The sequence below is a fragment of the Morone saxatilis genome, unplaced genomic scaffold, assembly GCF_004916995.1.
Source record: "Morone saxatilis isolate NCDOM2014 unplaced genomic scaffold, NCSU_SB_2.0 Contig24, whole genome shotgun sequence".
NCBI classification, from domain to species: Eukaryota; Metazoa; Chordata; class Actinopteri; family Moronidae; genus Morone; species Morone saxatilis.
Genome location: NW_023339807.1, coordinates 13,285,710 through 13,302,203, shown reverse-complemented (window position 1 = coordinate 13,302,203; position 16,494 = coordinate 13,285,710). Strand labels below are relative to the sequence as shown.

Genomic DNA, 16,494 nt, shown 5'->3' with positions numbered 1-16,494 from the left:
GCATTGTCTTTCCAAGTGATAAAATGTGCGACTGAATCTTTCTCACTTCAAACTCCCGAAGGCTCGAGGAGGACCAGACACACACAAGATGCGACGCTCATCCGCATGCCTGAATGGTCAAGCACTGGAGATCCAGCTTCTTCTTTTTCTTTTTTCTTCTTTGCAACCACACCCACACCCACTCCGGCTCCGGCACCGTCCATGCGTCCATGCCTCTGGGCGTGCGCTCGCAAAAACTCCGCCCCGCTCGCGCCGCCTCTAAGCGGACCGCAATGATTTAGAAGTTCAGGAATCCCACGTGACGTCACCCGGGGGTGACGTTATGCTTCTCTAAATAGATCGTATTGTAATCTTTTCTCAGTCCAACGTGGTTTCTTCTGAGAGACTGCTTCACATTTTCTACATTTGTTTGGTGAGTTGAAAAACCTTCCACCGCCATGCAGAGGACCGTGCATGCGCCTCTGCAGGTTTGTTGGCGTTTGTTAAAAAAGCGATCCTTGTTACTTTTTCTCCTCCTTTTTTCTTTTTTTTTCTTCCTCCTCTCTCTCTCTCATGCAACAGCTTGTTTCGTTGTTCGCTTCAGCAGCCTTGGTCAAGGGTTTTTTCTTTCTTTTTTCTCCTTGTTCTCAACTTGTTTGTGGGTGCAAAGTGAATGAGATAACGGGTCTGTTTAGTTTTGGTAGAGTAGGCGCATTGTCATCTCACTCCGGCGTCGTTGGTCTGTCTGTTGACTTGTTGGAAGTTGAACGCGGAGTCAAGTGCCGCTGCCGCTGCTGCTGCTGCTGCTGCTCGGTCTGTCAGGTAGCAGTGGTGACAAGTCTGCAGGAATTCATCATTCACACACACAATGGGTTATTGCAAAGGACGGATTTTTGCACTGCACTTGGCACCAATTTGGCACGTCCTCCAGTTATTCTATTAGTCCTAAAGCCGCCAACGCCGGATCCCTGCACCATTGTCACGCCTGTCCCATCTCGGGATACGCAGGAGCCGGCGTTTGTCCCGGACTGTCTGCGTGCTGCGGTTCACCAGCGACCGTCTGGAAAATGATAGCTCGGTTGTTTGTTTGTTTTTTTGCTGTCATGCCAGTTAGAAAAGGAGAAGAGTGATGCTCCTGTTCCCGTGTAATTTACGTTCCCTTTTCCCTCTAACTGTAATGTGACTAACATTACGTCATTCTGCAGGCCAGTCGATATTTGATTAAGCGCTGAGATGTTGAGGGTTACTTTCAGGAAGGTTGTGCTGACGAGGCTATACGGCTAGGGGAAAAAAAAAGAGGGAAAAAAAAGCAAGATGTTTTAATCATTTGATTACTCTCCGCTGTCATTCTGTTTATGTGACAACACTATCAATAACCCCTCGTTTGTCATGCACGCCGCTTTGGATCCATGTGCAGGCTTTCAGTTTTATTGTGTCCTTTTAATTGGCTCTGCTAATAACGCCTGATAATAAGGGGATTCATGTCTAATGATGAGTTTAGTAATTCTGATCATTTAGACTGAGATGGGCTTTTAGTTTAATCATTTTTAAAAAAGCTTGAGAGAACAGGCCCCTATTGTACTACAATGGAAGAAAGTTACATTTTATGAAAGCAACAGTCTGAGAAAAAAAGTTTGTAACATGGATACTCTTTTTCACATTTTCCACTTCTTTGTTGCAAGAAAGAAAAAAATGTCTGAGAAGTTAACAATTGTGACTTACAAATTCCCCTAGAAATAATTCTTAATAATTAATAATCGTAATAAATATTTTTTTCTTTTGAATCAAAATCTTACTTTCAATTATATTCTACTGAGGTGAATCCAACTGCTCAGGAAAATAAATAATACACATCAAAATATTGATAATTACATAATAATATAATACAAAACTGCAAAGACTGTAAAATTTCCACATTAAACTTACTGAATGACTTACTGTTATTCAGTAACCTTGATACAGATCCAATTCTTCATATTTTACACGATGTTCAGCTTGATTACAATCCAGGCTCATTGCAGCAATAAAATGTGACCTTTATTTGTAGATGGTTGTTGCATGTGCTCAAGGTGAAACATTTCTCTGGTAATAATTGTACTAATGTAGGAAGGGGTCAAATAACACAAATCACAACACAAATCACACAGTCCAATCAGAAGTTTGGCCTCCAATGTTTTTTTTAACCTTAAAAAAAACAGATGCTTTATTACTTTATTATTTTTACATTTTTAATACATATATATTCTGGGACTTTTTTTTCTCTATTCCAGCCATGTCATAAAATATTTTGTGAGTAGAATAATGTGAGTGGTATTAGTGTCATGGTGGCCCTCTGAGGGGGCATCTTTGTATTTGTTATGAGTTTACATGTTGTGGAAGAGACCAGTAATTGATAGGTCTGGAGGTTTACATCACATCAGTCTTTCTGTCACGCATTCACTGCAAGAGCAGAAGTTCAGGGCAGACATTGCCTAAGAGGACCATGTTCCCTGCCTCAGGGTTCGCCGTGATCCTACCTTGAACTTGTGCTGTCAAAGGCCCAGGCTATGGGGAGCTGGAGATTTGAATTGCTGCTCATGTTTGTGCTTGCTTTAACCCCATATGCCTTTGCACCCCAACCCCTCTTTTCCTCACCATATTGTTTAAATTCTAATATGCGTTCTACCTGGAGAATTCCTCCCCAGTTCCTCTTGAAATCGAACGCCGGACCCTAATCCTTCCCCTCGCACACATCAGGATATAGTTAATGTAAAGTGTAACCAAATTTCCTTTGCTAAACTAAAACATCTATATCAAATGAGAGCCAAGTGCCCCTTCCAAAGAAAGGGCCTTGAGTACTGATAATTTGAAATGTGAAAGCTATTGGATAATTCACAGAGGCATTCACAGAATTAATGGTTAAAAGTTTTATGCGTCGTATGGTTTGAATTTCCTGGTAAAGGTGATGAAACGAAGTCCCTTTTTAGAAACAGGAAAGTAAAATTAAAAGTTTTGCATCTGTTCATCTGTTCTCTTTTAATGCTTTCTGGGGATATCAGTTTTGTGATTTATTGTGAATTTTAGGTTTAAACGAAGGGATTTATACTCACACAGATGTTCAGGAGGAAAAGTCTAAAAACGACAGCGGCAATTGGTATTGGAGATAATAATGTGGCCTAAAATGTTGAATCAAGACATGAATAATCAGCGATAGACTTGTCAAAGCGCTGGCTCTACAGTAGTACTCGCCATCATTCCAGGTCTAGTTAGGATCAGCAGTGTTGGTCATGTTTGTTGTGTCAAAGGAAACCAGGTAAGTTTTTGGGGCCCTGTTAAAGAGACGGAGTGAACTGGTGACAGAAAGAGAGTCCAGGGCTCATTGCTCTCTGACAGAGAGACCCTGTCCAGACCCTGTTCTGCAGGCTTGGTCATGAAGTACAGCTTGTTAGGAAAACAGCACTGCTTAGCATAACACAATATTTGAGTGTTTTGACTATGCTTGAGGAAATAGTCTGTACCCATGAAAACGCCACACATGTACATAGTGTATGAAGGTATTCATGCTTGACACGTGACCCTTGGCATTGACTTGATCTCTGGATGCGTTTTAGTTTTTGTGAAATAATGATTGTTGTGGGTAAAAGAGTAATACATGTTGTGTTGCATGTATGTAAAATGAGAACTGTAGATGTTTCAGCCATTATCAAGAGACCCACGTTATAAACAAACCCCACACACTTAATCAGTTGTTATTCTCTTAACAGACCTCTTTGTCTTGATATGTTGTTGTTGCATTGTGTACTGTAGTTTCTGTGTCTCTAAATGTCTTCATTTAGCTTTACTTTTGTGGTATAGAGATGGACTGTTGCACCTACCAACTTCCATAATTCATCCAGGCACAATATAAATAGTTTGTAAAGGCTTAATTCACATACTGGAATACAAAATAAGTGTGTCTATGACTTGAAGTACCATGGAGGTTTACATGCCCTCAGTGGTGCTTTGGTTTAAACTCCACGGGGGCCAACGGGGTCATTCCTGTGAGGAGTTTGAATGTTCAATCCCTGTTTGCTTGTCCCATATGCCGAAAGACTTGCATATGTCTTTCATATGCTTGCATGTTTAGTGTTTTAGAATCTTCCTGCTATTGATCAAGGCACTGATCTCGAAGCTGAAGATTGGTCCTGTGCTCCTAGAAGGGGATTAATAAAGACTAATTTAACACTTGTCATATTAATTTGACATTTGTCAGCAAGTGCTGGACATTTGTAGTACTGCCATGTGGTGGCTGCTCAGAGGTTGTCAGTGCTGAGGATAGTTTAGGCTGCTTTGTGCTGGACAATGATCTTTGAAGTGGACGAGACCTTGATTTAAGACATACACTGTGACAGAGCAGCCAGCAATGACCATATATGATATTAGAGGCAAGGCCAAAGACTTACAACCCGGACAAAAGAATACTCAAATAATATTTTTTCTTTACCACAATCACAATCTACAAGTCCTTTTCTCTCATTTAAATAAAAAGGCTAAACCTGGATCCATGTTTAATGGTGTGTTAACGGAAACATCCTAACAAGAATTGCATAAATAAGATGCAATATACAATTACTGAAATAATGATTTGAAACAGGAAGCGAGATTAGATCAAGTTTGTAGTGCCAGCCTTTAGTGCGTGACAGCTTTAATACTCTTTACATGCACACTTCAGCCTCTATTCAAACGTATCTGGTTTCTATACCAGCTATACTTGTTGCCTTGTTGACTTTTTCTAATAAAATGTTTTCTGCCTACAATAATAGATCAACTATTGTTATAGATACTCTTGACATAAACAATTATGTAAGCTGTTGTTAAACTTTATGGTTTAAATATTTAAATGTGAGTGAGGCATCTAATGCAATGATTGATTAAAGTGCACATCAGAGCCTTTAAATGGCATCTCATTGCTCTTGGTTTGATCTTGAGAAGCTGATAAAATGTGCCTGTTAGTACTGTTTTTTTTTCTCTGACATCCTATCGTAAATATAGTTGGGCTGTTTTCAACATATGCATCCTACTTATTGTTGTGAATGATTTAGTTTCCGTAAGTAAACAGAGGGACAGGTTTAGATTTAGAGAATTTGTAGGCCCTTAATTTTTATGTGTCTCAGGTTTCATTTTATATTTTCCAACAGAGCACAGGTACAAGGCCCTCCTCTGGGAAAGTTTGTCCTCTCTTTCACTCTAAATTATTAAAGCATCTAAAACGCCATTGCACATTTGACATGATGCATAGCCGTTGCTGTAGTGTACTGAGCAATTACTTACAAAGCACATATTTGGCAGTAATTGCAGGAAACAAATATGTTGTCTCCTATTTGTAAGATTTAAAACTAACTCATGTTTTAAAATTGTTATTTATAAGAAATAAACTGAACCTTGCATCTACCTTTAACACAATGCTGCTCTGCCACAACTCTCTTTTCTTGTTCTCACTATGCAATGTATGCGATTAACTTAATTAAATCTTGAAATGGCTGCTGTACAACTGAAACATAAAAGTACTGCATCAATGTTCAAAAAAGTATTTGATGAGATTTACAGGAATTGCGTTCTATTTAAGGTTCAATGTGTTTCACTGTATAGGTAAATTACTGAAGAGGGATTTTTCACATTATGACTGGTGAGTAGTTGTAGTTGCTAGATGAGCACCATATGTGCTAGACCAGATTCTGTCACTTTGTGGTGAGAATGAACATTTGATGAACTGTGGTTTCAACATGGTGGTGGTGTTTGACTGGAAATTTCTATTGTGGTTCATCATGTCACTGTGTCATTGTTCGCATCCAACTTTAAGCTCAGACCCATCCCTGTTGTAAGCTTCACAGAGTGCTATAGCAATATTATTATTATTAGTTTTTGTTCATAAATGGCTTTAGAGCAGGTTGAAATTAAGATTACATGTAATAAAAGGATAGTATTAAAATAATCTATTAGATGTTGGACTATTTAAATGCTTTTCCATTGTATGGAAGTTTTTGCTGAAGTTATTGATACCAGTGTTTCCAGTCTTTGAAAAACCCACAACCTTAGCCTGGATGTCATTTTATTGGATCCAAGATTACTGTAGTGTGAGAAACAGTTTCTTATTGAAAATAACCACACAGATTTTTTAGATGCAATAGCAATTTCACTGTGAGTGTATTTTTCCTCTTAGACGCTGGCGGGGAAACTCAAGTCATTCATTTCTATCTGCTTTTTTTTTGTGTGTGTGTGTGTTTTTATAGTTTTATGAGAAGGCGGCCAGAGTGATGAACTCAGACCAGGAAAGGCCGTTCATGTGCAACGCTCCTGGCTGTTCTCAGGTGAGTGTGTTGAGACGAAATAACACAACATTGTGTGTACATGTGCATGTGTGTGCTTATGTCTGCCTGTAATATGAAGAGGTGTACATTGAGGAGGCCTGAGGAGTGGGTTACTGCCTCACACATAAGGGAGAAACAGAATAGCATGGAACTGAGTGAAACACAAACTGTAAATAACGCTGGCGGTGTAAAAATACCCATAGAAAAATATTCTCTTTGAAGTCAACGCCAGGGTTGATGCTCTTATAGGAGACGATCTTTAAATTTAAATTAACAGCGAATGTTATTTGGGTTAAAGTTTCAGTGCACAGGATTATTATTATTTTTTTGTCTTTGTATATACAAATCTTACAATCCTACTCTTTTAAAACAGCGATTCCCCACGGAGGACCATCTGATGATACATCGACACAAACATGAGATGACCCTTAAGTTCCCCTCCATAAAGAATGACAACATGTTATCAGGTGAGTTACGGCTACATCGGTACAGACTCACACACTATCTCAGCAGGGTTCTTGGAGAACTTGTAGTTCATCTGCAGGTGTGTGCCTTGGTGACTCATGCTCAGACACACTTGTGTATCATCAGAAAACTTTATGGCGTCTCTATACCAGTTGTTTACAGTAATGTAAATCATATGACACATTGCATCTCAGCTCTTTTCAGTGCATACCACTTATACACCCTTCAGGAGGCTACAGAGACACTGACGTATGACTGGAGAAATCAGCATGTTAAGCAACATTCCTCTTCCCCGTTGCTTTGTATGATCGTCAGAGGTGTCATTACTCTTGATCTTACTGTAGAGGCAGTGGGAGGTGGTTTGCCCTGCTTTTATGGATGGTGGGGTGTACAAGACCCATGTGACATGCCGATGGGCACATTAATCTACTGTTCAAAGAAACACCAAATCATAGATTGTGTACTGCATAAACAAGTGTCAACCCAAGGCCAATCTATAAGTATAGATCTCCATTCCTAGAAACTGCTAGGCCACATTAGACAACAGTGTGAGCTGCTCAAGCCATGCCGCCCAGATTGTGTCTTCTTTATTATTTACGCTGAGCGGACAGCGGGATCGGATTTTCTAGGCCGGGTGTTCTTATCGCCTGTTGTCTGAGTTACAGTTCTGACCATTTCTCTTATTGAGACCTTGAACTCAGGATAAAATAGTCAGTGCTTTTACTGGAAGTTAAAGCTCAGCCATGTGTGGTACTATAAGTGTACCCTAAGCTGGTCACCAAAATAATCCACTCTTTATCTTTTAGTACTATAATTATTAACCTAAACTTAACGTCCTACTCCATTTGCCACTCTTTTCATTTACTCATAGGTGTGTTATCCTCAACTAAAAAGTACTTGCTTTTTTATTAATAGAACTTGTGACATTCTTAGCCAAAATGGAAAAAAGTATATTTGTATTTTGGGTACACAGGTCATGATGAAAGTTTGAGTCAATCCCTGGTCTAGCCAGAATGGATAAACAGACAATGAAGTATGCTTTTAGCTTTTGAAACAAGCCTGATCCTAAAATCACCCTCAACTGTCTGAAACCTGATCCTTGTACACCCCCCACAACGTCAAGTTGAATTCCACGGCTTGACTGGGCTCGACAAATGAGACCCCAACTCTATAGGTTGTATCTGTACTTTATCAGCTGAAATGGGGCTGTCAAGCGTAGTATCTCCCTCTCACTAACAGAATAGAAGTTATTTTTTCCTAAAATCATTGCAAATACGTAACAACACTGTACATTCTTTACAATTTAGTCTTTATGTAGATCTCCATTGTTTCCCATAAAGTGTTTGCCAGTTTAACTGTGGTCCACATAAATAAATAATAGAATACACAGCATTATGCTGATGAATCAATGGGGCTAGAAAGACAAAACAAACAAAACAAACCAAACATTAAGACTGGAGAACTGTAAATTAAAGATTCAACTGTAAAAAAATGATACAATAAAACCAAACAAACTGTCAGATCTTAGATCTTAGATATTAGTTCAAATATCTTGACATTATCTAAAATATGCTGTAACATTGCTTGCTAACATGGTGTGTGTGATGTACTGTTGTATTTCATTTTGTTTTGTGTCTTGTTTGCTTGTTTAGTGCCGTTTTATCATGAATATTTCAATTGTGACCTGTTAAGGGGCTACAAATGAAAATTAGTTAACCTAATTCTGGCACAATATATAAAATGGTAACATTTATGTTTAATATTATACATGGTCCTTTACAAATACATGAAAAAATAATAGAATTAAAAGTAATGAAAAAAGACTGATGATGTGTTACAGGATGTTGGTCCTTATTTTGCTCTATTCCTCATGCCGTCCACCATCATGGTGTACTGTATGTACAGCTTGACAAATAAACACTACTAACATGTAGTTGATTTCAAAGCTAAAACTTGAAAAACCTTGATTTCCAGACCAGACGCCCACACCAACACGATTCTTGAAGAACTGTGAGGAGGTGGGATTGTTCAGTGAACTGGACTGCTCCATCGAGCAGGAGTTCTGCAAAGCCCAAGAAGAAGAGGACAGTAAACAGGTACTGCAGAGTAGAGAACAAAGCCTAAGGCTGAAAAAGGACCTAGGTCAACCCAAAACCACAGCCGCCCACAGTGGTTAGATCAGGTGGTTAGGAACAGTTATCTGGTGCTATCGTCAGTCATGTCATTAATAGCAAGCAACACGCTATGAGCAGGTACACACACTTAGAATAGATTTAATACACCTCATGTCACTGCACTTTGCACGCATACTTAAAAGTGAAAACCACAGGTATTTGTACACCTACACCGATATTTCTGCCATATTTTCTCCTTTTCTCCAAATTGTAGTCATGTATTGCACATCCAGCCCTTGTCATGCCCCAGACATCACACGCCCCGATCCCCATCAGTCTTGTTGACAGTGACAGACAGGGCTAGCAGGTGGAGATTTGTCACCCACCACAGGTGAGGAGAAAAGAGATCAGGTTCTCCACCTGTAACTTCAAACAGCTCTCCAGCCATCTCTCTGGACAGGATTCCTATTTCTTCCAGGAACGTAAAGACAGACCCCTGAGACCACTTTTGTGGCTGCAATGAAAGACCTCGCCAGACATTCTCACATCTGAGCAGAGTTGCAAAGCATTGACATTTGACAAAAGACCTGCTAATTTATGCATTATAAATCTGCCCTGAGGCACCTTAACCTGAAACATGGGTTCTAGTCAAATCACCACAAGACAGACTGCTTATCTAATGTCTAGAAAGATGTCCATTGCACACTGTAGCTAAGCTGTCGTCTGGGTGGTTTGGCTCTGGAGCTCGTCTATGCTCAGGTCAGCCTTGTCTAGCCTCTCCAGCCTGTGTGGTTTATGATGGGAGGCAATGCTAAGTCAGCAGGAGGCGAGTCAGAGCAAGACTCTCTGGGAGTGCATAGGACAATAAGCAGAGATAAGGAGGGAAAGCTTGAAACTTCAGGAAAACAGCAATTGACTAATATGAATATGAAATATTCATTTACAGACACTAATATAAAAGAAGAGAGAGTGATTTAGTTTATTGATATTTTTTCAATTTCCTCAACAATGACATGTAATTTAGGATCAGTACCAGTTTGTCAGGAAAACTGTTTCTAAAATCTGTGACTTTATTATCTTTGTTGTATTTGATTATTGCCAGTGACTGTTTCACATTTGACTTAATGCAAATTACTTGCTGTTTGTTTTATGCTAAGATATGTGAGTCGAGCTTGGACAAGTATTGTTTCTTACAGTATTACAGGGTTATATTATATATGTGGTTCTATTAACAGAGGTAAAACAAAACAAACTGTCCTGCTGGGCAAATAACAATACAGAAACCTGGTCTTCATTAGACCCTCAATGTTTCCCCAACTCAGCTCAGAAAAACCCTGTAGATGATAGTTTACATAGTTCCTCATTACCTATTGAAGTTGGGTGAATGCAGCCCAAGGCCAAACAGTTGTAATTGCTTGAATTGCATTGAAAATACATTCTTAGAAGGTTGCACTTTTTACAGATTCCTAACCTTCTATAATATGCTTGTTTTTCTCTCCCCTTCCTTGCTGCAGAACATCTCACTGCATGGCCAGGCAGGCCAAGGCCAGCACCAGCATTCCCACTCACGGATGGGCAACCACGATACCAGCATAGTGATCCAGCAGGCCTTGCCCTCTCCTCAGTCCAGCTCCGTTATCACTCAGGCTCCATCCACCAACAGACAGATAGGGTGAGTAGACCAAGACTTGGAACAGAAAGAGTGGGACGGATATTATTATTATTATTATTTTTTTGCATCTCTTTGAATTATGCAAACATCTTCTTTGTGTCCGAGTTGTTACAAACTGCTGACAGACAGATTTTTTTTTAAAGAAGTGCTGATATTGGAGTGTATCCTCTCACCTCAAATTATAGCGACAGCCTTAGGCTCGGCCTAGTCCCTTTGTGTCTGTGCTGATCATCCCTCTCTAGTCTCTGAGGTAATGTCAGTGTTTTGTTACATTTGGAGCAGTGTGTGTGGGGCCGGCGATTCATGTTTTGCTGTTCATTCAGTATTGTCCCACAGCAGAACATGCCAAAGAGGGTCCCAGAGGACAAGATGAGGTCATGTTAAAGCCTCAGTCGTGACTGCTTTTACAACAGTTTAGCATTACATGCTCTAAAATAGTTCCTTTCACTGTATAGGAATGTCAGCCGCAACCTTAGAGCTCTGTTTCTCTGATACCTTTGCGCTACCATGCTACAGGTGTAACAGCAAATATAGACAATATATTAACAGCAATCTGTGTTGCTTTAATATTTACTTGCAGCGTTTAGTGATCAAGGAATATGCATACTTCATGTGTAATGAGGCTGTGTGATTTTATAAATTCTACTAACCATCATGGGGCTATCAGCTCTTTTTGAGCATCTTTCCCTCTGCTGGTCTTTTGTCTTTTTATATCAGTAACGTGATATTATTATTACCACATATAAACATTTATACACACGTTCTTCCTTATGAAGATGCTACACTGACCTCATTCATTCCTTGTCCCTTAACCCCAACCACCTTCAAACTTGTGCCAGGGCTTTGTTACTGTAAACCAGACCTGTGGCAGGCAAGTTAGACATTGAGATGGCTCAGTGTTATGTCTGTGCTGTGTGTCGAGGTAGTCCTGTGTAGATTTACAGCTTGAGGAGCTAGTGAATATTGAATGGGAGGCCCATCACTAAGCCTGACTGACACCCCGTCAGGTTCTTTGTCGAAGACAGGGTTGGAATTTCATCCTCTTGGAGGAGCAGCAATCACTGCCAGAAACATAGACATTGCTGGGCCAGCTTCACCTGAGTTTACCTGTCATTAAAAACTCTTCACCTGCCCAAAGCACAGACTCACCACTTCACCTCTCTTCACAGTCCTTTACAATCAGATATCTCTGACTGATTTGTTGAGAGACTGGTTGTTACTGCTTGCACACAAAAAAAAACTTGAAAATCAGAGCTGGTATGGTGGTGGTGATGGTGGTTCTGCCATGGAAAGGCACAAGTCTGAGTTATCAGTAGCACATTATTTGAGGCATCCCACGAGCAGCCCTTGTATGCGTGAAAACTACGGAGGCGTCTCGTGTTTACAAGGACAGTGGAATCCTAACAAATGAATAGGATGAGTAGATTCACATGAGAGAAAACTGATCTGGAAATGTTTGCATCAGCAGGAAAATGGGTTGAGGAAACCCCTACACTGAGAAGCAGTGCTTCCACAGGAAGCCATTAGGGCCAACCAAAGGCTCAGCGCGCAGGGTCTCTCCACAGGAACTTCCTACACACAGACAAAGCTGGACAATTCAGGCTTGATGTGCTTTGTCCAGTTTGGGACTTAGGGAGCCTACTGAAGGTCAGATCAGTGATTCCCCATGATACCTGTTATCCTATTAACCCACCCCTATGTCTTTGTGAAGAAAAGAAAAAATCATTTAAAGCGTTTTGTTTATAATCCACAGTGCATAAATTCTTTAATGTGCAAATATTTATGTTTACTTTTAGACACAATAACCAGACAATTAGGAAACAGTTATCCTCATCAATAATGGATAATGGAAAGGTTTGTGTATGTGATTGCAGGCCTATAAAGCTTTTGATCTTGACACACTTTATGGAGCTCTGTGCTCAATATATCTCTGAATGGGAAGAAATCACTAAACAAAATCAGTTTAATCTCACGTCCATCTGCTTCCTTCGTTCTCAGCTCTGCCGAACGCACAGCGTGAGCATCCAATGAATTAGGATAACAAGTCATTTTCATTGCTCCACAATGTTTACTAAAGAGCTTTGAGGCTTGGAATCAATTAGGATTGGCTTTCCTCAAGTCCATTTACTTTAGGGCTGAGCTGGGCCTGCAGCTGTGAAACCTGAGGACCTCTCTCTCTCTCTCTTTTTTCTCTCTCTCCTTCTACTCTGAGTCCCTAAACAAGGTCTTCGGGGAGCTGCACTGACACAAACCAGTGTTAAAACCAGGCATAAGAAACAGCCAGCAGATCTTAATGTCACGGCTATCATTATCATACAAAGGGAAGCGGTGTCCAACAGATTTGAATGCTTTCTGCTTTTCAATTATAAACATCTGGTGCTGAGTTATGTCAGAGTTAAATGTGTTGGACGTTACTAGTCAACCATGTGAGATACAACATTCTGTGGAAACTTCAACCTTTTGACTTGTAAGAGGAGATGTGCGGGTATGGGTGTGGGCACAAGGCATTATAAATGACATTCTTTTATTCTAGCTCAGTAGAGGAATTCAGTCCAATTGTTTCCATTACATAGCACAATCAACCTGAGTGCAGCTGGGTTTAGTGAGGACTGATTACAGTACAGATGTGGTAAAATATCTGATCATTGATTTATGATGATGTGCTTATCTCAAGTTTGGCAGTATATTACAACAGGTGATTTTATTAGATTGGATCACATTTATAATGGCTTAAATGAGTAATTCCTAAAAATAATTTGCAATGTGAACTAAAAAGGTGACCACTGACTGTTGATGTCAGTTGGTTTTGGTTTGTCACCATCTAACCAAGACGATATTTCTCAAATACCTCTTAAATTTCCCAGGACTCAAAATATCAAAAAGTTCCTATTATTTTATTCTTATGCAAGTATGACATGAAAAAATTATGTTACTTCAAAGTAATCCACCATACTTTTTGGCAGTTTGACATTTTCTTTAGCTTTAGTCTTTAATCTCTGAACTTAAATATGTCTTGTTGGGGATATTTCACCCTGGTCATACTGTGTGCAACTTCATACTGTGCGTGACATCACTGTGCAAAGCTCTGAAGGAAGTCAATTTGTGGTTTTGTTTCCCATGCTGCTTTAAATGCACAACATTTTTCACACCTCGGGGCCACCAGCCACTTGTGCTCCTTGTTTTTGCCTGTAAGGGAAGTAGCACAAATAGCGTTGGTCTGCATACCTTCTAAACAACAGGGTTTCATGCAAAGCCCGAGTGTAGGGTGATACATTTGCTATTAACTTGCTGTATTTTCTCAAGAAGATTTGGTGATATGCTGATTAATTATTAAGGGCCACTGGGTAAAAGATCTTATGGGACTGGTACCTGCCAGTCGTTCTGTCATATTTGCATTTATTTTTGCTTAATATAGATCATCATATCAATCTAGCCAGATATGATTTCTAGATAATGGCTTGTACTTTCACAAAAACCAAACGCTAATAATCAAATTTTTAAAACAAATAAAATGCACATGCAAATGCAATCTTTGCATGGTCTGTCACATACAGTATATCTTGATCCCGATGTGATATTCAGTAGTTCTCAGTTGATGACATATTGTTCTTTTGCTGTTACAGTGCAATGAATTAATAGTAACGTAGCAGTGCTGATAGTTTTGATGATTTAATTGCAGGATGCATTGCATATCAGATTTTTATAGATTACCTAATGCTTTTTCCCATGCATGTGATAAAGCAACTGTGCAGATCTCAACACCCATTGTGTCAGTGCCAGAACAGAGAAAGTCTCCACACCTCTACAGAGACTTATGGGCTTTCCATGGACACAATTTGACCTCATGAACTTCACAATTCAAACAAAACTTCCTTTATTATTGTTTATGATTAGATTGCATTCAGAAAGTGGTGATAAGGAGGGAGGTCCGTCATAAGTGCAGAAGTGCAAAACCGCTACGAAATGCCTGAGGTGCCCTCATGCTCTGACTTGACATGCCCTTCACCACAGGCAAATATGGGCAATAGTCATGTATAAACTGTAGGGCTAATGCACATAGAGTAGTGCCAGGTAAAGAGAAAAGAAGAACAAATAAACAAAGGTACGGAGAAACAAAGGTATACAGTGTAATCAATTACAAAAAAAGGAAGGAGAGAAAAAGAAAGAGAGAGAATGCAGGATGTACATCTGACCTGAATTAAGATGAGCTCATTGTGTACTGCAGTGGGTTTAATAGTGCGTTTGTAGAGGAACGCCCAGACTCTGTTCCCTCTCATTCCAGTGGGGCTGTGTCATCCCTGCCCCGGGGCCACCACACATGCAGGCTCCTGCACAAGCAACTCACACACAGGGACATGCCTCACAGCTCTGGGGGAGCGCAGGGATCACAACGCGGGGAAGTGTGGAAAAGGGGGATCAGAGGTGGACAGGGGAGAGGAAGAAATGGATCAGAGGTGGATGGAGGAGAGGAAGAGAGGGATAGGAGGTAGATGGAGGAGAGGAAATGAAGGATCAGGAGGGTGGAGGGGAGAGAGAGGAGATGTATGGGTTTTTCTACCAGGATTGTGGCTAGTCTGGTGGGGGAGAGAATAAAAGACATGTCTGCACAAGGAAAGGAAAGGATAGATCATGTTTGGATGGAAGTATGGATAAAATGGGATCAGAAGAATGAAGGTGTGGGAAAAATGCACTGGGAATGCACTTTCATAAAAAAAAATGGAAAAGTGAACTAGAGGCAGAGGCACGAGACAGGCATCAGGTGGCTGAACAAGAGGAAGAGAAGTTAGTTAAGGAGGGGAGGGACAAAAACACTGATAGATAGTTTTAGTTTTAGTAGATGAAGAGTGAGATGGATGAGTTATCACTGAAAGTGAAAGGGGCAGTGTATGCCAAATGTTACAGAACCAGTCAGGCGCTGTTGACAGATTCCAGTTCAAGATGACACATTTGTTGCTGAAGAGGTTTTTTTTTCTGATTCACTGGTGATAGGAATGTACCGACATGCTTTCTACTTTCGTTGAAAATGAAAGACAACCCATCTTTGCTGTCCTCAGCCAATGGCATCTAATGAATCAAAACAATATCATATTTGAATAAATACCGCAACACTCATGCTAATTTGCTCCAGAGTATCATCCACCACCATTTCTCAACTGTGCTTTGGCATGGTTTAACTCAGCTTGAGGCTCCCTAATGTGAGGACACCCCATCCTAGATCCATCCCAGTGCAGCACCCTCCCAGCATCCATCCCTCCACTAGCCCGCTAATAAAAGTCAGCCTGTGTCGTAACCCATTAGGGCTGATTTATTTGATCAGATTCGTATTATTTCCTCAGTCCAAACCCCATGGCACTCTCCTCCCACCAGTGATTAAAGGCAGTAAATCAGGGGCAGGTCCTGTGTAGTGTTTACTCAGAGAGCCAGGCAGCTGCAAGCTGTTTGAGGCCCTTGTTTCTCCCTCTGTTTACCACCGTTCCCATGGCGACTGCACCACCGTCTCCCGAACGTCTGGAACTTGGCCCTGGGCTGTTTTGGTTACGTTCGAAAGTTTTTTAGCTGCTGTGTCTACCCAGAGCTTGCAGTGACTTCACCCAGCGAGGAGTGAGCGCAGCGATGTTGGACGAGTCGAGGAGGGAAAGAGAGGGAAAAGCGAGAGGAGGAGAGGAGGGAGGGACAAAATCTAGGGGTGGGCAGGCACAGGGTGGGGGGAGGGCGAAAAGCCAAGAGCATTACATCATTGCTGGAGCAGAGTCAGAAAGGGAAGGATATGAGTCAGTGGACTGACTGCACCTCTCTCTCCCTCTCTCTCCCTCTCTCTCCCTCTCTTGCTCTTTTTGGATGGCAGCCAAGCCCCTTGTGTTTAAGTCCCCAGTACTTGAGTTGGAGTTGGGACTGTGGGGATTGGGACAGTAAAGCTTAGTGTGTGCGCAGACTGCAG

General features: G+C 40.7%; 1 protein-coding gene across 1 annotated transcript in view; it reads left to right on the top strand.

The window, feature by feature from the left end:
• The first annotated feature begins 356 nt into the window (after nucleotides 1-356).
• Nucleotides 357-16,494, top strand: part of creb5b (cAMP responsive element binding protein 5b) — a 41,340-nt gene continuing 25,202 nt past the window's right edge. Inside the window, exons 1-5 of the mRNA XM_035671606.1 lie at nucleotides 357-412; nucleotides 6,228-6,305; nucleotides 6,679-6,772; nucleotides 8,745-8,866; nucleotides 10,399-10,556. Of these exons, the coding sequence (XP_035527499.1) occupies nucleotides 6,252-6,305; nucleotides 6,679-6,772; nucleotides 8,745-8,866; nucleotides 10,399-10,556 (428 nt within the window). The 5' untranslated portion in view covers nucleotides 357-412; nucleotides 6,228-6,251. The remainder of the gene's footprint in view (nucleotides 413-6,227; nucleotides 6,306-6,678; nucleotides 6,773-8,744; nucleotides 8,867-10,398; nucleotides 10,557-16,494) is intronic.